The sequence below is a fragment of the Numida meleagris genome, chromosome 8, assembly GCF_002078875.1.
Source record: "Numida meleagris isolate 19003 breed g44 Domestic line chromosome 8, NumMel1.0, whole genome shotgun sequence".
Taxonomy (NCBI): Eukaryota; Metazoa; Chordata; class Aves; order Galliformes; family Numididae; genus Numida; species Numida meleagris.
In genome coordinates, this window is record NC_034416.1 from 10,851,159 (window position 1) to 10,878,479 (window position 27,321).

At 49.6% G+C, this 27,321-nt stretch overlaps 1 protein-coding gene across 3 annotated transcripts in view; it reads left to right on the forward strand.

The window, feature by feature from the left end:
* The window catches only part of GABRA3 (gamma-aminobutyric acid type A receptor alpha3 subunit), a 72,567-nt gene continuing 47,037 nt past the window's right edge, over positions 1,792-27,321 (forward strand). Inside the window, exons 1-3 of one of the 3 annotated variants that reach the window (XM_021406399.1) lie at positions 1,792-1,834; positions 22,631-22,759; positions 25,744-25,865. In XM_021406399.1, the coding sequence (XP_021262074.1) occupies positions 22,671-22,759; positions 25,744-25,865 (211 nt within the window). In that variant the 5' untranslated portion in view covers positions 1,792-1,834; positions 22,631-22,670. Of the gene's footprint in view, positions 1,835-2,434; positions 2,601-15,219; positions 15,321-22,630; positions 22,760-25,743; positions 25,866-27,321 lie in introns of those variants that run through there. The other 2 variants (XM_021406397.1, XM_021406398.1) reach the window with 2 other exon arrangements.

Genomic DNA, 27,321 nt, shown 5'->3' on the forward strand with positions numbered 1-27,321 from the left:
AAACACCTTTCAGCCTTATTATATATGTTTAAATATCTAGGTGAACTTCTAAAAATGTGAGCTCTTAGGGGAAAAAGAAACAGAAAAGCACTGTGTGTATGAACTCCTAACAAGAATAGGACAACTGCATGACAACTTCCTTTGGTGTATTCCAGAATGAGGGCAGCATTTGTCCCTGTGATGGAGACAGATGGCACTTCTGGTGTGCGTGCCCAAGGCAGATAAGAAAGCGATCCTCTGTCCCATCTGATCAGCTATTGCTTTCTTTGGAGCCATTGTTAGGGATGTGCTTTTGGCTGTAGATGGGAAGAACAGGAGAGCTCTGCCTTGTTTGTCTGACTGCATATGCGTGATCTAAAAAAAGTGACTATCCATTTCTCTAAGGATACTTGATGAGCATTAAAAATACAATTGCAAGAATAATCAGGTCAGACTTCAAACAAATGCAGGGAAGCAGATCTGTTGAAGAAAGAGATACCTTGTTATGTCATTTTCTCTGAATAGTTCTTAAAGGCTGATCTTTCTCTTGGAGATCAAACTAAGGTTCTTCAGCCCAGGGATGGAACCCAGTGCTCTTGCCTACAAGCTGTGGGCAGCTGAGAAGTCTTAATACAAAAGATAAGAAATGAAACAACAACAAAAAAAAACAACACAACAAAGAGGTGTCTCTCCAGAGCTTGCAGCAGTGTAAAACATGGCAGGAGCAGACTTCTAGGGATGACCTGTGCCTCTATGGTTTCTGTGTGTGCAGACATGGTTAAGGAGCACCATGGGCTGGGGGAACTACCCTGAGGTCAGTGAACTGATCTGCCTGCCAGGGGGCTCTGCCAGCTTTGGAGGGGCCCCTGGTTTATGGCAATTTGTAGCCCTTGGAGAGGCATGAGGCTGTTGCTGTGAGCCCATGGTGTATCACAGAATGTCAGGGATTGGAAGGAACCTCGAAAGATCATCTAGTCCAATCCCCCTGCCAGAGCAGGAATGTCTAGATTAGGTCACACATGAATGCGTCCAGGTGCAGCTCCAGAGAAAGAGACCCCACAACCTCTCTGGGCAGCCTGTTCCATGAAACACTGAATAGTACTGGTCCCAGTACCAACCTTTGAGGGGCTCCACTAGATACAGGCCTCCAACTAGACTCTGTCCCATTGACCGCAACTCTCTGGCTTCTTCAGCCAGTTCACGGTCCACCTCACTACCCAATTGTCCAGACCACACTTCCCCAGTTCAACTGTGAGGATGCTGTGGGAGACAGTGTCAAATGCTTTACTAAAATCAAGATAGACCACATCCACTGCTTTACCATAATCTATTCACCTGGCTACATCTTCATAAAAGGCTATCAGGTTGGTCAAGCATGACTTCCCCTTGGTGAAGCCATGCTGACTGCCCTTAATGACCCTCTTATCCTTGATATGCCTAGAGACAGAGCCAAGGACAAGTTGTTCCATCACTTTTCCAGGGATGGAGGTGAGGCTGACCAGTCTATAGTTACTCAGGTCCTCCTTCTTGCTCTTTTTGAAGACTAGAGTGACATTTGCCTTCCTCCAGTCCTCAGGCACAGCACCTCTTCCCTTCCCCATGATGTCTATACTGGCATAGCTGGAAAAAGTCTAGTGCTAAATTGCTATCTGGATGTAGTGGAAATGCTAAGTCATGGTCTGAACCAGGTGGGAAGGTAGGGCCAACCCAGGGGAGCTCAGCTGCATGCAATGAACCTGAGTGACTGGAAGGGGTGCAGCCAGGATCCACCCCCTTCCGGACCTCATTTAATGGTCAGCAGTAGAGGCAAGGGGATCTTGCTGGAGATCCCTTGCGTACTTGAGGCCTTCTGAAGGTAAGCAACTTCTTCCCTTAGTTTCTGTGCCCACAGCTGTTGCATTTGAGCAAATTCTCACTTGCTGCAGCCTAGGACCTTGCTGCTCTGCTGTCTTTGCTGCGTTTTCCATTGTGTTACACTGGGCATGGCTGAAAGCTATGTGGATGAAGCCAGTCTGTGCAGAAACTCCTGCCAGTGGAGCTGGGGTTATGTGTGCTGTGGCCAGTTGTCTGCGGTGTTAATGCAACTGTGGGGAACTGAGTTTTACCATCCCTCAAAAATATATCTGATGAAACCCATGATTTCTTAAATGTCCTACTGGGATATCGAGAGTTGCATAGGCAAGAAACTTCAGCAGGTCTGTGGCTGCTGGGTTAAGAGGGCTGGCCAGAGGTTCTGTTGGTTTTGGCCCTTATGCTGATGGGTAGGTTGACAGGCTGAGGTCTGCCCTACCTGGGTTAGTGGAGCCTATAGCTTCAAGCCTGACTCTCCCTGGGGGAGGAAAAAAACCCAAACAAACAACTTGAATAGTTGAATATTTGAACAGTTGAATAGCTCAGCTTTTTTTTTTTTTTTTTTTTTTTTAAGTCAAGATGCAGAAATATCATCTCATGGTCACTTCACCTACAAGAGGGACGCTTTCATGCATCAGTGGGATGGTAATGCTTGAATAAGCTTGTGTTTAAAGTGGAAGTTCATCTGGGAGGGCAGAGGTCTCCCACGGACATTTCAAGCTCTGAGAAATGCACTCGCTGACCCCAATGGCTGTGACACGTGTGTGCAGGTGATGATATTATTTATCTACAGCCTCTCTTAGCACGTGAGCAACCATAGAGAAGGCATGCAGAAGCATGTGGTAGGGCTGCCAGAGGTGCTGTGTGTGTGTGTGGAGGGTGGAGTGGTCTCTGAAGGCAGGACCTTCCATCTCACTGGAGGTCTTGGGTTTTGCTGGACTCTGGAGAGCAAGCAGTTTTCAAACCAGTCTCCTTCAACAGCCAGCTGCCACTGCTGGGCAGGGATTCCCAGCGAGTGCTGCCTGCTGTTTGATCACTTCTCTGCAGGAATATGAATAAATAAACGTGCTTTGTACACCCAGATCATTGCTGCTTGTACTTAGCAATGCTCATCTGGCAGCCTGCTATTATTGCTGGAGGTTTCACCCGAACAAGTGCTCTGGAAAATGGATGGGTGAGTCGCGGCCTGACTAACGTGTGGTTCTCTGAGCTCTCGCGCTTGGGCAGCGAGTGATGGGTCGGAGGTCTCCCTGCCAGGTGCTGCTTTGAGTCTGTTCTGGCGTAGGGCACGCTGCTCCCACCTGCCTACGCGGACCCACCCCAGTTCCTACGAAGGAGCGTCCGGAGCGCCTCTCTCCGGCCGCGGCTGCGGCGCTTCCCTCTAGCGGCTGGCAGAGGGCAGCAGAAGCCGCGGAACCGGCGGCGGAGCGCGATCGGGGGGCGGGGCGTGCGCGGCGGAGCTCCGTGCGCGGTGCCCCGGGGCTGTGCTGCCGCCAGCCGGGAGCGGGCGCGGGGGTTTCTGCTCCGCGGGGCTGCGGAGACTCCTTAGGCACAATGCTCGGCGGCACCTGTCGCGGTTAGCCCGGCCGGTTTGCTGCGTTCCTCCACTGTGTTCGTGCTGTGTGTCCCCCCGGGCTCCTTCCTCAGGAAAGCTTGCAGGCAGCACTGCGGCTTTTTGGGCGTGGGCACGAGTTCCTAGGTGTAGGGGCGGTCTGTGGCTGGAGCCCGAGCGAAGGAAGGAGGGGAGCAGAAGGCAGATAAACGGGAAGAACTCGCTGCTGTGGTGAAGGGAGATGGAGCATCCCCCCCCGACGAGCTGCTCCCTCCCCATGAGCCATCTGGGGCCCTGGGACGCCCCTTCTTGGCCCCAGGATGGTGCACAGAGGTAGCCCTGGGCTTGGCTCTGCACAGAGCTTTTTTCTCTCCAGAGCAGTTGACTCCAGCCTTGCATTGATTTCCATTTGAGTCAGGCACTTCTTAAAAGCCCCAGAGGGAGCTTGCACAGCATCTGTGTCTCTGACGTTTCCAGAGAGAGCGTCTTGCCAAGTATCTCGGTGTGTCAGTAGCTGAGGGAATCCCTCAGTAACCTCCTTCTTGTGGATGCTTCTCTCTAGGTCCCCTGAAACAGGGCACTCTGGTGCCAGACATTCCCATGCGAACAGGAGCCCTGTTTGGAAAGAGGCCATGATCAGCACACTCCATAGCCACTCTGGATGTGGCTCTCCTTCCCTTTGTATTTTAGGAAGCCTCTTCAGAAGCGGGCTGTAATCTCACAACTTCTGAGTAACTTTCACGGGTGTTTAACCCCCTGTGAAGCACCTCCTGCAGACGGTGCTGTTCCCTGGCCTCATCCTCCTGCCTGGGAGTGGGGCAGTTCCTTGCAGAGCAGCCATCTGCGCGCAGCACTGCCTTGTTCTTGGGGCTCGGAGCTTTCTGTGAGGGTGAAGGCAGCTTTACCATCTCCATACAGAACACGACTTAATTCTGTAATGATTTACAGTGACGTGATTATCAGCCAGAGTTAAGAAATATTTTTAGCAGCAAGCACTAAGCCCTCTTCTTTAGGGCAATGTCTTGGCAGAGGAGTTGAAGCAGTTTTAAATAGGTGGCTTCTTGGTGAGAAATAACCTTTCTCTGAATTGTCTCGTCTGTTTTCACCTGACAAAACTTTCTTTGTTCTGGTTTAATTTTTTTTTTCTCATGGTAAGACTCACCAGGCCTTATCAGCTTCCTCAGTGATGGAAAGCCCACATCGCTTTTTGAGGTAAAATGAGAGTGGAGAAAGAGATTAAGGCAGAAGCTACTGAAAAAAATATTCTGACTTCTTTCTGGTTCGGGTGGGGATGGAAAGATGAAAAGCGAGAACAATTTCCTCTGAAAATTTTCTCACTGCTGTTCTTTCTGGAAGACAGCTTAAAGTAGAAACGCAAGTCCTCAAACAAAGACTGAAGTTTTTTTTTAAAAAAAAACTTTTTATGTTTCTTAAGTCATTGAGGTGTCACTTTTTCTAAAAGGTGGAAAATCCTGCAGAATCTATTTTGATCTCAACAAGCTGCCAGCAGCCCATCCTTGTATCTGGCTCCTGCTAGCAGGGCAGTGCTGGAGCCCGGTGCAGCTGATGCATGGTGAGGTCTGTTTGGTTCCTGCCAGTGGCACCAGTGTATGGCTGCAAACCACTGCTCAGTGTTCATGGTGAGAGCTAAGGGCTGTTTCCATGGCAGGAAGGTTCAGCAGTGCTTGGTGAGCATGTCTTGGGTGGCTATTAGGATGGCTGGAGTCTGGTAGCTCCACTTCGATGTATGTATTCCTACCGAGAGATAGAAACCTCTTCCCTGCCCCCTTCCCTTTCTCTCTTATCACACTGTGCACCTTTTCTTTCACAGCTGCAGTGTTTAGAGTGAATGAAGTGCTGTCTCTTCAAACAGCCTTCTCAAGAAGCCATGCTTCTTTGTGAGCGGCCGAGCTATTTTGCAAACCTTGTCTTCTTTGTCTTGATGTCACTGGTCCTCCTGGCCCAACTTTTTTTCTTAGTTTCCTTTCTAGCCTTCTGTTCTTTGAGCAAGGCTTCAGTATTTTGCATGCTGATGAAATGTTCAGGCAAAGAAGCCTAATCTTTGGGAGTTGGAGGAAGAAAATTAAACCCACCTCTCCTTACCTTATCCTCTACCTCGCACTGTGCATTTGCATCAATAAATCCCAATTATCTGACCTCCCCATAGATCTTCTCTGAAGCACTTCTGCCTCATTGAATGCACACGATACCAGTGCTTGCATTCAACGTGGCTCTTCAGTCTTTCTTCTTTTGCCCATTGTAGGATCTGCTTCTTTGCCTATTCAGGTGCTGCACAGTAGTACTCATCACCATTGTATCAGACTGATTCACACATGGTAATGAACTTAATTTCACACCACCACTACAGGGAGTCAGGTTATTTTTATCTTACATTAGTGAAAATTGACATGCAGCGCTTAAAGAGAAAAAGCAGTGAATAGTTCTGGCTGTCAAACTGTAGATATCTAGGGTCCTGATTTTGGAATACTTTACCCTCACAGGCCTCTGCAGTGAAGCTTCTCCTGAGTAATAGGGGCTGCCCAGCACACCTGTGAGACCAGGACATCTGTAAATAGGATATGCTGCACTTCATTGTGCTAATTCAGTCTGGGATGGATATGTCTGGCTGTAAGGTGGAAAAGAAATTGCTGCAGTGACTTCCTGCTGCAGCTCCTGGCACCTTGGCTGGTGTCAGATCTGCAATCCACTGAGCAAGGTGTGCTGGGCTCCTGGCAAAGCACGTGGCCATGCACCCTGTGTGGAAGGTGAGTGCAGCCTCCTGGGATTCAGCAAAGCTTTTGTTTCTGGCCTTTCTGATCACCTCTGCATCTGGAAATTATCAGGTTCATCACAATCTTGGTGTTTTGGATGTGGAGAAATTTCCGCTTATGGAAGAAAATGTCCTCATGAAAACCTCTGGTTGGAGACCTTTCAGATTTGCTCCAGAACGTGTGCTTTCCTAAACTCCACATCTTCCCTCCAGCCCAGGGAAGTTGTCTGGGGATTGCATACCTGATATGCAGGCTTCCCACTGATTGCTTCCTCTTTTGTCTAAGACTTAAAACAAAGTAACCTGATTAACTAGGATGGAAGGAATTAAGCCTGTGCTGGGCAGATAAAGATCGACGAGGTCTCTTAACAACACTTGTTACTCTGGGCTTCCTTTGATTGCCATATCAGCAGCTACATGCCATAAATTACCTGGCTGGATTCTCCTGTGCATCTGAATGCAGAAGAAGCAAGGCAGAGGGTTATTTTAGTTAATATTCTGCTGTGTGATTTTCCAGGTGCTGTGCAGCTCCTATCTTGACTCTTAACCTCTGCTCTTCCAATTCTAAAGTCCTGTTGGTGCTAACAGTACTGCATGCCATCCTTGAACCTGCTCCTGGCTTTCTGTTGCTCCCACATCCCTTGACCGAGAGCTTTCCTTAAAGTGAATATGTTTGCGATGCCTTGAGGAGATGGGAAGGGCTTAGGGGCTGAGTGACATGATGTCTTGGCAGGTCCTAGGAGTTCTCCCAGGTGACAGGCTGGAGCTGCTGGCATGTATTCTGCAGTGAATTAGCTTGAGAGCTGTTCACGGATGCCTGTGGGTCCCCAGCAGAAATCTTGGTACTCCCACTGTAGCCCATTAGCAGCAAAGTGTGAGGTTGCATACCTTGGATTAGAAAGCACTTGAGGATGTCATTTACTCGGGCAGATTTCCCAGCTGACTGAGCATTCCTATTCCACTAATTACAAACTAAGAGGGTGTTGTACGCAGTGGCTCCCAGACAAGAGGAGCCTTCCTCCCTAATGGGGGCAGGTTGGGAAAAAGCAGAATGGATTTGCTAATTGTTATCCTCTCCCATTATATGCAGTCAGTTGGAACAAAGTAAAGCTTCCTTTGGTAACTCCTGAGAAATGTGGTCCTCAGATGCTGCAGCTGGCTTGTTCCAAAAGCTGATGTCCTAGTCAGTGCTGTAGATGAAGTGTATCAGAAAGGGATAGCTCAGCGCCAGGACTGGCTGGAACTGGCAGCTTTTCTGAAGTCACCTGGAATAGTCAAGGATTAAGGAGCAGATGAAAGAGCTGCCCTACCCAAATCTTTGGTAAGCGTTTGACCAAACCAGTGCAGGGCTGTGTTGTTCTGTTTCCAGCTGGCGCGGGAGGCAGAAGATAAAGTTGCTGTTTCATATTTCCCAGAGCTGAAGGTGTGGGGCTGAAAGGAAGAAGCGACCCTTGAAGTCCAACCAACCTCCGGGCTTCCCTATGCAGGGCTGCTCTCAGTCAGGTGGTTTGATGTCAGTTCTGCTGCTTTGGGGCAGTTGCAGCATCCCTCTTTTCACCTTGAGTGTCCTTTAAATCTCTGGGCCCTTGTTTTCCTATTTGGCATTTCCAGAGGCTATGCATCCCCCTGCCAGGCAGCTGATAGCAGCAGAATATCTGCCTGCCTCAGTGCCCCATGGCTCTTCCTCCCGAGCATAGCTGCTTTGCTCTGCCATGTGTCTTCCTATCATCAAATGCACAACTCCTTTCGCTGGCTTGTGCTGTTTGTCTCTGATCTGCTTACACTAAAAACCCTCCTGAAGCAGACAGGCCCTGGGAGGGTGTTGCCTGTTGGTGGTGTATTTGTAGTAGCAACTGGCAGATGGATCCTCAACACTTTGTGCAGGAAAAAATCCCAGATCCGGCCCTGGTGCCTAATGCTGTCTGCTGGTGGGCAGCCTGGCAGGGGTATGGGGTGAAGAGAGACCAAGAGGGCTGTTTAAGCCTCCGTGTTGCCCCAGTTCTGACAGGCAGCTGGTATAGTGGTTTCCAACATACATCTGAAGGTGTTTTCTGAGAGTGGGGATCATTGACAGCATTAAGGAATTAGGGATGGAGTGGACTGGAACTGGTGGCCAACCCAGCCCTCCAGCATGCTTCCAACCCTGGTACCAGCAGTTGCATACGGTGGACGCATGAGAAGCTGCCTGAGTGCCAGGGAGATGGCCCTTGGGGAGGCATGGCACTGGAGCTGTCCCTTTTTTGGTTGCTTCACCGCATGCCAAGAGAAGGATATCACAAAGCTTTCTAAGCAGTTCTTTCTCTCATTAAGCACTGAGCCTCTGGCTCAACGTTGGCTTCCCATGGGGCTGCTCCAGGAGGCAGAGACTGGAGTGTCCTGTCTCCTGCAGCCACCACTCACCTTAATCTTGTGAAGAGCTCTTATTACCTGAGTCTCTGCTGTTTTGTTTCAGCTAATTAGTGCTGATGAGATCCACTCAGTGTTAGGCAGTCTTTTGTCCTTCGGCTTCCTGCAGTCCTCATAAAGTTTACCAAACATGGCAAGATATTAAACCTTTCAGGCACCATAGCACAGGCACTGCAGTGGCATTTAGAGTCCTTGTTAAAGCAGCAGATTCAGCTGATGTCTTTAGGAAATGTCTTTAGGAAACTTCTGCTCTCCTGCTGGCAGGCTCTGTCTTCCAACCATGTTGTGTGGCTAACTATCCTGCTTGATGGAGAGGATCTTAAAATTGCTATTTCAGTGAAAGTACAGCCAATCTCCAATGCAGTAAGTTCTGGAGTATGTCAGAATTGATGCTTCGCTTGGAATTGATGGTCTTTGTGCCCAAAGCTCAGCCATGTCTTTGGGCCAGGAGGGTTGCTGCTGTTTGGTGTCCAACTATAAAAAGGGCTCAGTTTTATCAAGCTGTGTTGAGACCAGAGTTTCCTTTAAAAGGAGAGGCTCAAGCTGGCATAGAAAGCTAAGGAAGGTGTTTGGAGGGAAGGTAGGGTGTGGGATAACATTCCATGTAATGCGAGCATATGGCATTTTCTTGAGACTTTGGCTAATGCTGTCAACTCCTGCAATTTGGTGTGAATCTCCTGTTGTTTGGCTCTGTTTCAAGCTCCTGGTTTTGGCTTCATGTCACTCTCCTTTTTTTTTTTTTTTTGAAACAAAATAGGTTCAGTTTTGTGGGTTCCAGAAGCATGAGCCCAGAAGGATCCCAGATCAGAAAAGTGAGCCAGCAGCCATCCTAAAGCCAGCCCTCCCTAAAGCCAGCCTTCCTATGCAGTTGATTTATTAGTGTTAGGCACCTAAATTGCTTAAGCATATTTGGACTTCACAGGCATACACGATGTTAGAAATAGAAATGCTGAAGCATCTAAAACCTCATGACTCCACAGGGGGTTTTTTTGAACTGATGCTGCTGTTGTAACTGCAAAAGAGATCAGCCTGTCTCTAGGTCTTTCTCTCCAGGTTTAGTTTTGCCCTTGCCAAGGGACTGCAGGACAAATACAGTTTCTTTCAGGCCCATTAGTTTTTATGAATTTGTTCTGCTGCCAGCTTATATTTCTTGAAATTCAAGACAGTGAGCTAGCCCTCTAAAAGAGCTCTGGTGCTTCTCCACATAGCTGGGTCTGCCTTTTGGAGATTGGGATGGATGCCTTCTGTCAGAGAAACAAGGCTCCTGCTCTTTGCTCTGCCAGCATCTGCTGGGGCACAGACCTGAGGCTCAGCGTTGTCAAGTAGGACGTTTTTTTTATCTCTTTGAGTTGTTGGGTGGATATATGAGCTGAGCATCTATTTAATACTGAGATATAGCCATCCCAGTGGCCACTTGGATTTTCTTGTACGTGTTTGAGTATGAGTAAGATGCCAGATACATTGTGGTTCTTGTCTGAAGCAGCAAGGATTATGTGATGCTGTATGTGAGTGTTGTGTAGCACTTCAAGCATCCCTTGGCATTGCGTGTAGATCAGCATCTTTCAGGTCTAGCAAAAAAAAAAGGTAATTTTCCCCAACCTTTCCACACTCCCTGTCTGCTCTGTCATGGCTTGCCTCAGATCTCAAGTGAACCATCTAAAAGCTATGCCCTGGCCCATCGCCCTACTCTTTCCCTCCTGCACATTGCTGCAATGCACCAACACCTTCTACAGGCGGTGCTTCCTTTCTTGGCTGCTTTACCAGGTTTATGGAGACTGCACTCCTGGTGGTGGGAGCCACCTTGGCATTTGTTTCTAAGGTTAAGCCCTCCCCACCCCCCATCAGGTTCTTGAAATGTATGGGTGAAGTGACAGACTGCATAATGTATAATGTGGGATAGAAAGATAAAGCTGTCTCCTTTCACAAACCCTGAGATTTAGGGTTGGAGACTTTCATTGTGGGAACGTTTGCCTCTTGTAGGAACCAGCAGGTTCTTACCTCCACCTACTTCCAACCTCCCAGCACAGGAGGTGCTAGCCAATGGGTTTACTGGTAAAGGGGTACCCAGAGGGCAATCCTGCTGAAAGAAAGTTTTGAAGGAGGGCTGCCGCTTTACACTGTGCTGAGGGAAAGGTTGCTCTTAGGCTTTTTTTGGGGTACCAGGGAGAGCACAATACTTTAGGTGGCTTTTGTCCCCTTCAGGAGCTTTGCTGTGGACGTGCTGGAGTGGAGGAGGGAGGAGACTTGCTTACCATGGGGGAAGATGTTACCTTTCTGCCTCAGCCCAGTGCTGTGCCCACTTGCTAGGTACTGGCCAGTGGTGCAGCCCTTCCTGTGCACTGCAGAAGACTGAACCTCAGTTTTGTGTGACTGCAACAGCAACCCAATGCTCTTCTCCCTGCACAAAGGAGGAAGAGTTTGCACGGGTGGCTCCAGTTTGCCTGCACACTGGGAAAACCACCATCTTTTTGGTACTGTTTCTTTGCATCACTGCTAGGCTCTGCTTGAGGGCTGCAGTGTGGTGCACAGCACTCTGCCTGTGTGGGACAGCCCTGGATGTTGGGATGGCTGTCGCAGGGCTGCCAGCAGCGTGCAGGATGAGCCGTGACCCCCATCTCTGACCGAGGATGCAGGCGGGTGGCTGATTTATGGCCGTGGTGAGATAGGGGTCTCTCAGAGTTAAGCTGTAGGCGAGTTGCCATGGAGACAGGCTAATAAAGCACCAGGCAGCAGCCAGCTCTGACGATGGAAGCCCTGCTACGGGTGCAAGGAGCGGGTGGGTGGAGAGAAGGAGCAGCTGGCGTGGTGGGGATGGAGGATGAGCACCAGCAGAGTGGGACAAGAGTTGGGTTTTTGAGATAGCCCTGGATGCTCTGAGAGAGACAGAGATGAAGGGAGGAGAGCTTCCCCCTCCAGCCCTTTGGGAAGGAATATGCCGTGGTGCTCCTTGGGGTTAAGTGACAGCCTTTGGTGAAGGAGCTGGATCCATGTGCAGCTGGAGCATCTCCTGTTTTGGGCTCCTGCCTGCATTAGCTACTTGTGTGCTTACTTTTTGCAGGCTCGTTGTTTCCCCAGCAGCTCAGAGTGGGTGGGGGTGTCAGCTTGCAGAGGCCACCCGGTGCAGGACTGGTGCAACAGACTTGTAGCCACACTCATGGTTAGATTGTTGGGAAAATGGGACTCTCCCTATGCCAAAGTGGGTACCTGCATGCAAGGACCACTCTGACTGGAGTACTCTCCTGGTGCTGATGAGCCTTCAGCCTCAGAGCAGGTTTCCAGCACCCAGCAACTGTGGGGAGCCATGTGTCACTGGGTCACACCTCCATCAGCACACTGCTTCTGCCTTTTGGTGTTCCTTGGATCAACACTGTACCCTGACTGCCGCTACGTGAAAGCTACAGCTCCCTTGGGTGCTGGATCTGGGTGTCAGCTGGAATGAACGCGGATGGCCCAGGCTTGCCTCTGAAGAGCTTGGGTGTGCCAGAGCTGTGCTACACATCCCTAATCCCTTGATCCACCCTGTACCTTCAGAAAGGACTGTCCAGTCTAAATGCTTCACTAGGCTAGCAGTTATTAAATCTGCAATCCCTCTCAGTTCAAGGGCACTGTAGTATGGATCTAAAACTAAGCACACTTCTATTCTGGCTGGTTGAACAAGGTGGCAGAAGTGTAAGGCTTAGCTAATTATAAGCAAGATATTCCCAGGCTGCTGTACTTCCATTTTGAGAGATTACTCTTCAGTAATATGGTGACAGCCTTAAAGTTTAACCTTGATCATCATAAAAAGGGTTTTGCCTCAATGCCATCTCATTCTGGAGTGTGCCAGAGTTCAGGTAGGCATTTCAATAAGTAAGGGAGAGGGTTTTTTTTTTGTTTTTTTTTTTTTTGGTAATGCATTTTAAGAAGGAAATAAAGCTTTATGATGGAGGGATGCACTAAAAGATAATTGATTACGGGTTTCACATGATGTTTTTATGCCTCTGAAATTGATGGATGTTATCTGCAGAGACTGATGTTGAGGGGAGGGCTGTATTCTTCCAAATAGAGCAAAGGTCAAGACAATTCAGGCCGGCTATGGGCAGCTATTGGTAACATTGCCTTCTCTATTAGAAAAGGTTTCCTACAGCAGGGCTTCCTGAGCTGGTTAATGCCTTCTTCCCTGGCCAGAGCCTCAGCTCCTCTGTTAATCAAAGCTATCATGTGCTTCTGCTGAAGATCCTTGTGTCTTTATGTTGCTAGCCAGATGACAGGAGTACTATCCTCTAGGGATTAGTTGGAATCTTCACTTGCTGGAGTGAAAAAGGTCAATTTCCTCCATTAGGATTGAGGCCTCCTTTGATGTACCTGTGGTAGGAGGGCCAGCCAGCCCTTAAGGGGCACAGATCACGCAAGGCTTTGGAGCCTTTCCAGGAGGAGTGGTAGCTAGGACTTGGCTGGCAGAGACTCTGATTACTGCTGCTTGACTGGCTGGAGGTAGACCTTGCTGTGGAGCACAGGTTCCTGCTCTGCCAAGGGTCTGAGTGAGATAGGACCTGGGCCCAGCACATCTGGAAGGATGAGAAGGATTGCAGTGTGCACATCCGCTGACCTCCTTCTCACTCATGGTGGTTTTAGGTATGGTACCTCTTGCAGTGCTGGCAGCTGTTCATGTGGCAGCTGTCACTGTTCATGTGACAACATCCTTGTAGTCCTTCAGCTTGTGCTTCTTTCTGTCTGACCCCAGTTGTGGCCACTTCCCCAACCTTTACGAAGAGAACTTACTGTATGCTATGGCTGCAAAGGGAGGAATTTCATATCATTTTGGGGTTGTTAGGAAAACTTTTTCAGTAAAGAGCTTCATGCCCAAGACTATTTTCGACTGCTGGCAGTGGCAGAGGAGACCTCTCAGTGAGCCAAGAAGGCATTTGGGAGTGGAGTGAGCTATGTTGTTCCTGGGGAAGTCTGTATTGCTGTTGCTTATGGATGAACAGGCCTCAAGAGAACTACAGCCTCTGTTGCCCAAGACTATTGTTAGCACTACTTAAACCTATAAATCTTGGAATGTTCTTCAATATGAGCCATTTAAATCTTGAGTCACTTGTCTCCGGATACGCTTGTCTCGCTGATTGTGTTTCATGACTGTTCTCCTACCCAAGGCAGCTCTTGCCAGCAGCTGAGTCAGTTTGGAAGAGAGGAAGAACAAGAATGAGAGCCTCCTGTACTCTGATCCTATAGGGAATCAATGCCCCTGAGTTATCAAGGTCCTATGCGTTGTCCTACCCCTGGGCATGGCTCGCAGCAGTGTTCTCCAATGGAGTGTCACTTCCCCATGGGAAAGTGGTGGCTCAGGTCCTCGGGACTTTTACTTCTGTGAATAGCTGTGTTGGGCCTCCCACTGAGCTCTTTCCTGTTACCTTGCCAACACTTATTTACAAGCATATAAATTAGGAACAGAAGGAGATGTGCTGTGGAAGAAACTCTGAAGTAAGCAGAAACTTAGTGTCAATAAGTATGGCCGGCTTTTGTTGTTCCCTGGACTCTTCTGTGTGCTTTGAGTTGGAGACGGGACTAGATGATCTCCTGAAATCTCTTCCAATGTGAATTTTCCTCTGTTTTCCCACAGTTGTGGAGGGGAAAATAAAAAGCTCTTCTGGCATGCACACATAGCTCACTCTTCTCTTGTGTGATGCTTTAGATTCTTCTGGGAAGCAAGGACTGGGCTGTGTTCTGCTACAGAAATGCAGAGAACCGATACTTTGACTGGATTTAACTGTGCTCATGCTCTCCTTCAGGGCTCCTGCCATGATGTTTGCATGTTATTTTTAGTACTCAAATATTAGAGGTATTTTTGAGATGGGCAGTGGTACTTATGGTTGTCATCCTTCCTCATCCCAGACCCTCAGTGGCAGTGCAGTGGTTATGTACCACAGAGTCACAGCTGCAGCTGAGTCCTGCAGAGTGTTCCACAAGGAGAGCTCTGCAGGGACAATATATTTTGAGTGCGCCTTACTGTCAGCTGCTGTCTGCCCAGCTTCAGCTGTGGGGCTCTGCAGAGCCTCCTGAGCCCGGCTGGCTCTGGCCAGTGCATCCTGCATCGCTTCATCTGGCATCGCGCTTCCTCTGGGATCCCCGCACTGCCACTTTGTCCTTGCCTTTACTGCCTACTCCTCGGAGCATCTGAGCCTGTCTTCCTCCTCCCTCCCTTCCTCTGCGTTTGTTTTCCTCCGTATGCCGTTTTATTGCAAGATAAACCTCCGGCAATTCCAACTTGCGGTCCCAACTTTCCTGCCAGGATTTGGGCCTCGCGGGGACGAGGCAACAGCTTGATAGGGGCTGGGGCACAGCGCCCTTTGGGGTGCCAGCCGCCTCCTCGCAGAGCCTCAGCGCCTCGGGGAGCACCCACCCTTCAACAGGTAGGTGCTGGGAGCGGCCCGCTGTGCTCCGCTCGTCCTGCGTGCAGAAAGGATGCTGGGCACCGCCGCGGCTCTGCGATGCTGGGCTTCAGCGGAGGGCTGTGACATCGCTCGGGACAGGGAGGGCGGCGGGGTAGGGGAGCTGCCTCCCGCTCTGCTCGGCACAAAGCGGGTGGCTAAACCCTCCTCCGGGCCGTGGGGAGGAGGAGGAGGAGGAAGGCGGGGGGATGCTGCTTCCCTCCCTCTCTCCCTCCCTCGCCGCGGCCGGAGGAGCGCGCAGGCGGCGGCTGGCAGCCCGGGCACGGCGGGCTCGGGGCCGCGGAGCGGTGCGGGCTCCGGCCCCCCCCCGTCTGGGGCAGCCGGCGCGGCGGTGAGTGCTCCGCGGGGGTCCCCTCTTTGTTGGGTGGGTACCCCTCGCCGGGCGTGGAGATGGGCGTGAGGGGAGGGGCTGCACCCCCGGCTATTGTCTGCCGGCCGGTGAGCGGTACGGGGTGGGGGGGAAGGAAGAGGAGGGGGTGTTGTGGGGCAGCATCCCTGCTCCCGCAGCAACTCCGGAGCACGTTGGTCCGGAGCAGAGCGGCAGCCCGAGCTGTGTGGGGAACCCCCGACCCCAGCCCACCCGTCCGGGGAGCGGGGAGAGAGGAAATGCCCGAAAGAGAATGAGATGAGTCCGGGTCCTGGAGCCGGACGGCGGATGCAGGGGAGGGGCTGAACGGAGAGAACAACGTAGTAAAGCAAAGTCAAATTTCCCCCTGAATCCCATAGCCAGGCCTAACGGGCACCGATGCTGAGTTGGGGTTGGGATGAGGAGGAAAGGGAAGGAGGGGGGTGGTCTCTGAGAACAGTATGGGAGGGAAGGGAAAAGGGCTCCACATCTTCCTCCCGCAAATTAATGGGACTGAGATATGGATCATTTAAAAGGAGCAGCATAATGCAATTAAGCATTAGACAGTTCCCACTGCAACGTTTATCCATTGTTCCCTGCTCTGCCTTCTGCCAGAATGATTCTGGTCTGGATGAGGGGAGTATAATTGAGCAAATAGTTCATTTTCCTGGCCAATTGCAGCCACGGTCTCTCCTGAACCTTCAGGCTGCCTGCATTTACAGCAGAGTCCTCAGACAGAGAGGGGGCTCCGGGACCCTCGGTGAGGCTGCTGCTGCCATGGACTGACTGGTGGGAGCAGCTCTGGCCCCTGCTCACCTGAGCAGATCAGACAGTGGCGGCAGCGCAGGTTTGTTCTTTCACCTCTCAATCCTTGCGTTGAGTGAGAAGAAGAAAAATAACAGGTGGTGAGGCAGGAGCAGGCTGCAACTAGGAGATGCTGCGTGTGCTTCGGGCAAGTCCGCTCTTTTCTGTAGTCTGTCTTGTAACTCTTTTTACCCCAGCGGATAAAGGATCTCAGACTGTTTTGAGGTGATGCTGTTGTTGTGGTGGATGGAGTTCTGTCTGCTGTCCTTCCGCCGCTGTCTGTGGTGGCTGGCTGCCCTGCGACGTGTGCACACAAGTGCAGCGCCAGGGGAACGCAAACGTGCCGCTCCTGCTCACACTGAGAGATGGGAGCAGCTGGGGTGGTTGTGGCTGCACCTGGGCCCCGTGGCACACGCTTGGCTGGGGGCTGCATCCCTTTCCCTCCAGTCTCCTCCCGGTTCACAGCAGCGCTCAGTGCCGTGGGTATGCACACATGCATTTGCTGCACCGCTGCACTGGAGGGCTGCTGCTTTTGCTTCTGGAGCTTTTATCGTCACTCTGCATCAAGCAGCTCTCCTCCTCCTGTTTTCTCCTCTCCTTTCTTCTTTGTCTGAAGCTGCCACCTGTCCCACTTCACTGTCAGCTTCCCCTTTGCCTTTTTCTGCTTAATTCATTCTTTCACCTCGGTTTCTTTTTCACTAAGCAGACCTCTTCCTCTTCACTCTGCTCCCTCTCAACACTAGAGAAGAAGCCCAGCTCCTCATCTCAGTAGGAGTATTCCTGCCAACTGTTTACAAAAAGTAGCACAATACCCAGGCTGAATGCTGACATAATTACATACCCAGCCAGAGTGTAGTAAATAATCCTGCTTTCAAGCTTTTGCCCAGTGGAGAGTCTTTTGCCATCTCCTTTAGCCCAGGGCTGAATGTATTATACTTGGCTGCTTTTACTTATATTCTGGAAATAAAGTCAGTGCAGTCAGTGCACATACATGGTATCACCATATAAACCTCGCATGTACATGCTGCGTGTCTGAATACGCAGCATACATCTCCGCTCCTGGGTGCAGGCTGGGAGAATAGTGCTTGGCAAGCATGAAGTCAGGGAAGGAGCAACTGCTGAGCTGTGGTTATTGTTCCCTCAGTAAGGAAAGATGGCTGTGGGGTGAAGGTCAGGAGCACAGGGCTGGCTGGCTGCTTGGTTGGGGTGCTGGCTAGTTTCCCGGGGATTTGTGTACATACAATATGATTGCTGACTGTGGGCATTGTCAGCACGGTTGTATTTCCAGTAGTGCTCTGAGCCCGAGTCTGTCTGCAGTTGCTCTGATTGTGAGTCAGTCTGTCTGCAGTTGCAGTAGCTGTGAATCAGTGTCTGCCTGTAATTGTGTGGGTGAATCAGTGTTGGCTTGTTACACTTGTGAGTGCAAGCGGTTTCCTGTAGCGGCTGTGGGTGTGAATCACTCTACAGTCCCTCTGGATGTGTTTTCAAGTAGAGAACTGCAATACTGAGATTAGTTTTGTCTTGATGAGAAACTGTCAGGCAGCTTCTTGTTTTGAAAAATTAAAGCTAAGCTGGGAGTTGGGCATGGAGCTCGCTTAGCTCCATCACCAGCCTTCTGCAGCAGGGGCCCAGATTAACGCTTGCTCTCAAGATCTGTGTTAATCTGAACCTTTAAATTGCCTTCCCTTGTGCCTCTGGTTTCAAGTGTCCCCTTATGCTGGTGTCTCTTGCGGAACCGCAGACAACGCATTTGGTAACCATCACGTGTGCCTTGCACCTTGCGTGGCAGATTGATGGGAAGGTTGTTTATGGCCTGTGCGGGGCGTGTGTTGATAGGGTCTGTTCATTGTGCTCCTCTCGGGTGGGGAGCACAAACATTTTCCTGTCTGAGCTGAAGACTGTAGTTCCTCTGCCATGTGCTGTTTGCTGTGAGCCAGCACTGTTTCTCTGAGATGGTAAACAGCAAGTTTGATTCAGGTAGGCAGGGGTACTGCTGCCTTCTCCTTGATCTCTGATCCTTATAAATGCTCTGGTAGCTGTTGGGCTTCTGGCAGCATCTCTTTAGCACAAAGCAGAGCTAAGCAGAGAGCCAAGTCAGAAATCTGTGCTATGTTGGATGATGGAAGCAGAGCACTCCCCTTGGTCCAGGCTGACAGACAGCCTTCCCTGCGTTTGCTGGTACAGGTGGAGTGGTGCTGGTGAGGCTGGACTGCTTCCAGTGCGTGCTGGCTTGGTGTCTGTGCTGTGCAGTGTGTGTGTGCCTCCTGGTTAGCTCATCTCATAGCAGGAAACCTGTCAGACAAGTGTCTTGTGAAGCATCACGCTTATTCCATGATTTCCAGGCTCCCAACCAACCATGTCTGCTCGTTGCAACTGCTGCACCTCCACCCAAAATTAGTTTTATTCAAAGAAACTCTCCTTTTTTACTGAGGCGATTGAGAATTGAAGCAAAACCTCCCTGGCCAGGGACACAAGGCAGCATGTGCATCATCTGCATTTATTGCTGCTGCACCGTGTGCTCGCTGGCTGCCCATCTCTGCAGAGAGCTCCGAGCCTTCCACACAGCAGTGGTGATCTCAAGGCCAGTGTGTTGCAGAGGATCAGGGCTGGTTGGGTACGGCTGGGCAGCTCTGCAATCCATGAGGGATGTCAAAGGATCTCTCCTGATGACTGCGACCTGGTTTGAAAAGGCTCCAAGGCAATGAAGAAGGGCTCTAAGGAGTCACTTGTGCTGTGCGGGTGCAGCTGATCTGGGGGTAAATACGCAGGTGTTGTGAGGTCACCTGCAGTGCTTGGCTGTGCTACTGCGCAGGTGGTGGTGGGTGTGCTTGGCACCAGCTGGGTCGAGACAACCCTTTTCCCCGATGTGGGAGTGTTTCTATCCGAGCTTTTGGACTGAGGCTGCCTCTGCTTTCCAGCTGGCTTCCCAGCACCAGCTCCTCTTTGCACATACCCCCTGAGATACCTGATTTGGCAGAGATGCAGAGCAGCTGCAGGTCCTGGGGGCTGCGGGCTGAGTGGGAGCTGCAGTGCTCAGCGCTCCTCCAGCTGATGCGACCGATAGAGGGATGTGTCATGTGGGCACACCAGCTCAGTGACACTGCAGGTACACCGAGACTCTTAGTGTGGTAACAAGGGGCAGATGCGTCCTGTGGGCTGCTGCTTCATCTGTGCCACCTGCATGATGAGCCTTGCTAAGTGAATCAAATTGCTCCCTTGGCTGTGTGTGTTTCAAGGAGGCAGTAATTTGAGAAAGAGGCCAATGTGACTCTCACAAATGTACCTGTGTGGCTTTGCAGGGCTCTTCACTCTCCATTTGCTTTCCTTTGCTTGCATTCTCCCTCTCTGAGTTGTTCTCTCAAGGTTTTTTGCAAGCTTTACCTTTCATTCTCCACCTCCAGAGCACTTTTCCTTGTCAGCATGAAACCTGTGTTAATCATAATTTCCTAGGAAAGAATTTCAGAATATTTAATGGCTTCTACGTTAAGGAGTGCTTGAAAGATCAGGCCCAGCATGCAAAGTCAGGAGATCCCTATTGTTAACGTAACTATGTGGAGACCTTGCTGATCCAGAAGGTACCAGCACCCTTTGGTTCCCAGTTCCCACTGCAAGAGGAACCAGTGTGTTACTGTCTTGGGGAGAGGGAAGCTTTTCCAATTCCTCCTTCCAAAACTGCACACCCAGCAGGAAAGCTCTATTTCTTGGGAGTGTTGTTTTGCTATGGTGCTCTGGAGATTGGGCAGGCAGCATGTGTTGGAGAGGAGTGGGCATATTTATGATGCCTTTAGGTATCTGGTTATAAAGAAACCTGCCAAAATCCCGAGTGCACTGAATTGTACTTTAAGTATTGCCGAATCCCAGCTGCAAAATGTTAGCGGGGCTCCTTAGAAAATCTGCATTTGATTCAGCTGTGGAGGTTACCAGCAACTGCAGAATTAGCAATGAATGTGTTTGCTAAGTGTGCCATTAAGAAATGAGCCATGGGCAGATGGAGGAAGGAAGTGCAGAGCTGCTTTGAGCACTTCCCATCCTTACAGAGATGGTGCCGGGAGCTGTTGTGCTGTGGGGACCAACTGGGCTCTGGCTAAGTTGTGTGTAAAACTGCATGTTTTAGGGAAAGGAGGAGTGAAGACGTCCTCTGCTGAGGTTTCCTTGTATCCTCCAGAGATGCAGTCCTTGCCGGTCTGTGGGTTGATGAGCACCAGTGCTGGAAGGGGACTGCTCCTTCTGTGGCTGCCCCAGCACTGCTTGGCTCAGCATCTCAAGGCCACCAGGGCTCACCACCAGCAGCAAGAGCCCCTGCGTCAGTCAGGAATGCCAACCACAATCCTTTGGACTGGGTCTGCTTTGCAGTCCGTGTCTAAGAAGTGTAACAGAGCCAAAGAGTAGGGAAAACGCAGCACAATCTCTTCTCTCCAAATCCCCCAGGCAAAATATGAAACAAGAACCGAAAGAAAGAGTTCGAAAACAGTGCCAAGCTATTTTCCATGCTGTGCAGCCCTTCCTGAGCCCCTAAGAACCTCCACAGCAAACCAGCCATGCATGTGCTCTCATGCCCTATCTCGGAGGCATCCTATGCGCCAGAACACTGAGCGCATGGAACAGCGGAGTGGTGAGAACAGATATTCTCCTAATGCATGTATGCAGAGCTGTTTCTGATCCTTAAAATGAGACTTGAGCTTGTGTTTAACTTGATTGAGGTAGCCCTGCTATCCTCGGCTAGCACCTTCAACAGGGCAATCCAAAATACAGAATTAGCCATTCATCTCCATGTAAGGAAAAGCGGATGAACCAAGGTCTGGTGGAAACATGGTTGTCTTGAGCTCCTTGGCTCAGACAGCCATCACATGGCTTTGGTCACTGTTCCTGGCCCTATCTCTTCTTGAATTATTTCAGCTGCCCTGTCCCAGCCTTGGTGCATCATCTTCCCAGCCTGTGGTCTCACCGAATTCAGAAGTTCCTGCAGAGCCAGGAGGCACCTGCTGTGAAATGGGAGGGTCCTGGTTCACGTGGATAGCACTGATAAAAAATGCTGGCAGTGCAAATTCTGCCAAAACAAACAGTTCATTGGAATCTTCTGTTGAATAGGAAAGCGATTTCAATGAGATTTCTTCAGTGGTGATGTGGGGAAGGGAGAGGGAAGCCAGCAGTGGGTTTTCGCTTTTGGCTAGTGACTGAAGTTGTCTTAGGGAAAAAAATATTTTAATTAAATCCCATTGTATAATCTGCAAGTTTAAGAGAATTGAAAGGAAATCTGTTGAGGAGCTGCTAATTGAAGGAGTTCTGAATTTTCCTTGTAAGAAACATCAACATTTTAGCTGTCCTTGTTCTGTTTTGGAACAAGCTTCCCCAAACTGATGGAGTTTCCCACAGAGCAGATGTTCATTCCCTAATTTGTGCTTCATCAGCATATACTTGAAATCCAAGCCTGTGTCCCTTCTCAGTTATAGGGGGACAGGAGCCAGAAGATTGATTCCAAAGCAGGGCTTGTTGCCCATGGAGGTGGAGGTGTGCTCGTGCCAGAAGGACAGCTTCCCCCAAGTTGCTTATTGGTGGTGGGAGGGTTGTGCTCTGCTTGGTAGCATTTCACTTAAATAAGGCCCTGAACCTGCAGCCAAACGCTCAGCTACACAACATTAATCCACGCACTGATATTTGCAGAGGCTTTAAATGAGTAATGGGGAGGAAGACAAAGGTAACGTGTGAAATACTCTCGATGCAAGGCTATGGTTGAAAGGAGCCCCTGGCTGTGGCTCTGGGCTCATGGCAGTACCTGGCTGCTGCAGCACCGAGCTCCTGTGCCAGGCAGGAGCTGCCTGTCAGGCAGACGTCATGACAAGCTGTATTTATCCAGGCTGTTGCTTGGCAGTGCTGTTCCAAGGTGCATCAACATAATGAGATACATAAAAGGGGAAAGGCAGTTAAATGCGTAATAGCATCACAATAAATGTAAAATTGAGCATTAATGAAAAAAATCTGAGCAAGCTAAGTGTGGTACAGTTGAACACTCCCGCTACCTCGGGCCTCGGTACCCTAACTTTATGATAATTTCTGGTGGTGTCATTAGCAGAATTAAATGAGGGTCTCACTGTCTAGAATGGCATTAGGAAGAAAAAAAAATGGGTATTGAGACTTGAGGGTGTCCCTGGGCAGCGTGGGAGCTGCTGCTGGGGGAAGGTGGTGCCTGGGCATATGAGATGAGGAGGAGGAAAGGATGGGTGCAAGAAGCAGTGTGATCACTTTGGAAGTGGAACTGTGCAATGACTGAGAGGGATCAAAGCACCTGAGGAGCTGTGGATGCTCTATGAACATGTATATGTGTGTGTACATTCCTGGCTCTGACAGTGCTGCCTCTGGTCCGACAAACATGACACTCCAGAAATGGGATAATGGCTGACATGGATGAACCGCTGGGAAAAATGGAACCAACTCAGTCGCTTTCCTCCTAGTAAACGAAATCTTCTCTCCTCCCTTCTGTGCCCCCATGGCAGGTTTTGGAGGCTCGCTTGCTGCTCAGCGTGCACCGAGGCCATGGCACCGCGGCTCACGGGAATGGCATCTCTCTCTCTTGCTGCCCTCGGACTCCTGCTCCTGCTGTCAGCTATCCCTGCTGATGCCGGGTAAGGTAGCAAGAACAGTAGCCTTTGGCCAAGGCTGCTGTTCTCTCTCTGTGCTTCACTATACCTGCGCTGGTGCCTGCATGAAGCAGCTCAGGGCAAAATCCTGAAAAGAATCTCTGCTGTTTCTTTGGTTGCGCTCTCGGGCGGCCTTCGTGGGCACGTAACACAACAGCAATGACTGCTGCCAGTGCCTCTGCTCTCATTCCCCTGCCTTTCGCCCAGTGACTGCTCAGTCCCGCACAGCTGAGCTGACTGACTACATTAGCACTATCTGAGGTGTTCTTGCTAAGGATGGTTGTCAGCATCTTTTGCAACGAAACCAATTTTCAGACGCGGCCTCTCTGCATTTCTCTTTGGGTGAGGAGTTGGCTTGGATGATTTCTAACCTGGAAGTGACACACAAACCTCTTTCCAACTCTAATTTTTTAAAATACTGTTTGAAAACAAACAAACTGGAAAACAAAACTGCTTCAGCAGTTTGGCTGTTCATGGTGTAGGGAGAACTGGACACAGCGGATCATAGAATGGCTGAGGTTGGAAGGGATCTTAAGCCAATCCAGTTCCAGTGGATACGTAATGACTTTCCCCCAGCCTCTCCTAATTAAATTTGCTGTATAACTGTCTTCCTGGCTTGAAGGCTTTTAATTATTTTAAAATCATGAGCTTCATCCCTCCTTTGAGTGTTGCACTGGGGCCACTGTTTCACCCCTGCCCGCGCTGCTCCCCTGGTGCCTCCCGAGAAGATCCTTACGCTGCTCACGTTGAAGTCAAAACCCCAAATGTCAGACTAAGTAAAACCACTTTGAAATTTGTAAACTCGTTTTTCCCATCGCTCTGAGCCTCTGCCAGAAGTTCTTTCACAAAAATCTGTCCTCTCGCTCTTTATATTATGGGTAATTTTTAAAGATAGCTTATAAAACATTAATGAATGAGCTTTCATGAGCATGCTAGCTATTCATAAGTTATAGATGGTTATATAGCCATCAGCAGACATGGTTACAGATTGCTTTTAACTGTGACATCCAGTGAAACCTGGCCCAATTGAAACCTCACTAATTACAGCAGGCACTTGTTAAATTTCTCAAAATCCCCTTTACCTGGGGGAGTGCAGGTATTTCGAATTTGCTTCGTGCTCAAGTCCAGGTGAAAAGCCAGAACCACTGTTTTGACTGAGATAAGTCTTAAAGGCTGCAATGCTGAGGGGTTTTGCTATTTCAGCATTGCGATGTTGCACGGAGGCTGGGGGATGTTCCCCCACCCTGCTGAACACTTATGGGTGCTGCATCTCAAGTGCTTCACACCCTCATTCAGCTGCTGGAGACTGAGCTTCCTGCCTTGGCCGCTGCTCCCATGAGAACAGGTATTGGTTTGCTACAAATCAGAGACCAAGAACCCTTGTGAGATGTGAGATCTGATCCCTGGAGAAACAAACCTCAAGCACTTGAAAGCCAATTTCCCACTGTGTTTGGTCATTGATGCAGACAGATTAATGTCAGAATTGCTCAAAATGAGATATTTCAATTAACGGCGACATGCTGGATGACATCGATTCAGCCTCTCTCTAAAAATAACTACGACCTTCCCTGCTCCAAATTTTTCTTTTTGGTAGACAACGCATTATTATTCCTTTATCTTACAGGAGAGGGATTTTGTGTTGGGGAATCATGTTGGTACAAAACTCCCAGCAGCTCTGCTGCTTGTTGCCCTCTCGACCCCTCACAGAATCTTTACAAATGGACTCGTAATGTCAGAGGTGGCTCCTCTAACCAGATGGGATGCTGCGGGATTACACTTTGAACAGCTTCACTGATATTACACCCTCCCTCTTCCTTTTTTTTTTTTTTTCACTTTTTTTTTCATTGCTCTTCGTAGTGATTTCTCAATCCTTGCATTTCATTTCCTTGCTCATACCAAAGCCATGGCTGCACCCCATGAGCTGAGCAGATCTTATGGGCTGAGCGAGCCCTGTGCTGCGCTCTGGGGCTGCTCCCACCTCCTGAACAGATCTCTAGAGCCCTGGTTTGGTGACATTGAACTTCCTCATGCTTTTGCATCTAGAAGGGCTTGGCTGGGCTTCCTCCAGTGTTACACTGTGTGTCTCTCTCTCCTATTTATTTTTATTCATCAGAATCTCTTTTATTCCCTTCTCCATCTTTCCTGCAATCTCAGCATCTCTATTGAGTTTTGTTTTGTTTTCTGTTTCTTACTCTTCTGCCTTTCCATCAGTTTCGCTCCTACCAGCTATTTCTGCTGGGAAAAGCTGTGCTTGGAGCCTCAGCACTGATAGATACCCTGTGCTGTCTTGAAATCTTTAGAAGCAGCCAGTTTTGTGAGGATTCATAGGCTTCTTTCTGTTGATTGAAAGGGAGACGCAAAATGCAAATGTGCTATTTGAGCCCCTTGGGCTTGCAAAATTGTGCTGGATATTTTGTTTGGTGATATGAGTTTTGTTTGAGAAATGTGCTGCTTATTTTGTTCCACCTGGGGCAGAAAATGCCCCAAGGAAATCATCTTATTTGGGGCTCCCAGGCTTCTTGCATTGAGCGGAGATAGGAACATGAAAACTCATTTGATTTTATAAACAGGGAAAGTTCAACAAACTGCAGAAATGGCTCACATAGGGTTTTAATGGCAGACTGAGCCTCCCAGCCTGCTTTACTGATTTCCTGTTTTTCTGCCCCTCTTTCCTTTTCCCCAGGGAAGAGCACTTGGAAATGGGCTGATATGGTAAATAACTGGCAGCATTTGCTGCACGCCTCCCGCAAGGAGAAACCAGCACTTGAATAACCCTGAGATTCCCAAAACCTCTGTTCCTCCAACAGCTTTTCTTAGGGGCAGGAGAGGGACACTAGGGCTGCTCCTAGTCAAGCGGGGCCATGGATGAGTGACCTTTCATTTCCGTAGGTACTTGGAGCATTTAAAGGGCATTTCTATTCTGATTGTGTTTTTTTTCCCTCTCTCCTCTTTTCCCCCAAATGCACCAGGCTTTCTCAGAAGCATGTTTCAGACGTCGTCGATGACAGCAAAGACAACATCACCATTTTCACGCGCATTCTGGACAGGCTGTTGGATGGCTATGACAACCGCCTGAGGCCTGGGCTCGGAGGTCAGTTGGGTGGGGCGATGATGTTCTCTGCATGTGTACAGCTTTAGAAATGAGGGGCTGTGCAAATGACTTTTTAACAAGATTGATGGTACTGGGAGGAGAATCAGAGCCGGTCTGTTGCTGGTTGCCTTGTTTTGGGTCTATTCTATCTCTTTGTTTGGTATTTTATGAGAAGAGAGGTGCAAGTCTCTACAGCTGTTGTGGTCGTCTGTGACATTACACTGGTAGGCCTGTAGATGGAGCAAATATGATTTTATTTATTTCTGCTACTTTAATAGGCAGTATCGTGTCCTAAATTATGACACCACCAGCTTGCAGAACCTTCCATCTACATTGGCATTGCTTTTTAGTCGGTGGGTTTTGCTGCAGAGCCTCTTTCTTGATGTCTTCTCAGCTGTTCCCTAGGTAGCTATTACCTGGGGGGATCTTCTGTGTGTCTGGGTACCATGCACTCAGCCATGCTCTGCTATCTCCTGAGCTTTCTTTAACATTGCTGTTACAGCAGCTGCTGAGCTCTTCTCTAAGCACCTGCAGATGTTCAAGTGCTTTAAAAAGCAAAACCATAGGTAGTCACCTTCCAGTGCTCATGGCATGCATTTAGCATAGTGTATGGAGGCAGAACCAAAAGGGAGATATTTCTCCCTACTGGAGGGACTGCAGTTCCCACCCAGAGCTGGACTTGCCATGTATCTACCATTCTTTGTACCTCTCACTGCTAAGCTTTCCTGAGCTTTCTATCTTTCTGCATGCTGATGATACAGCAGTAGCCAGGAATTGCACCCTGTGTTCTTCTGCCCAGACCCTTGTCCCTAGCTTGCCATGGCCCCCTGCTTACATCTTTCCTACAGGGCTATGGCCCTAAGCGGAGGCTGTGCAAAATCAGAGGAAGAAATGTTTCTCCAGTGAGCATCCTCACTTCAGATGGGCTGCCATGCTGCAGAGCCCAGCTGGGAAAGGGTTACTCTATCTGCATAGGCTATCCATCAGTTTTATTGCTTTTGTTGCTTGTTTCTTTCCCCCAGAATTAACTGCGGTCCCACTAATAGCTTTGCTTCCTCAAGTCTCCCCGATGGCTGTATTGATTTAACTCAAATGATTCTGAGAGGGGACTGAGGGGGCATTTATGTTCACCGTAGGCTTGGTTGCAGACAGCCTTGTGCTAAGTATTAACAAGAGGACTCCCAGGAGCCCCCTTGCTGGGAAAGTTAAAACCTTTCTTGGAATATCTCTGCTCTGTTGCTTTAGATCCTTTAATAATGTGCTTAACATAATAAATTGTCTTTGCCTGAGCCAGACATTGCATGCTCAAAGACTGCTTTCACCTCCAGCTTCCCCTCGTGGAACACTCTGGCAGATGCAGATAGGAGGTCTCAACAAAGGCTGTGGGTTTGGGGTGCTCAGGCAGAAATGGTCGGCTGCAAACCACAGGCTTGGGGACTGAGCAGCCATTCTGGGG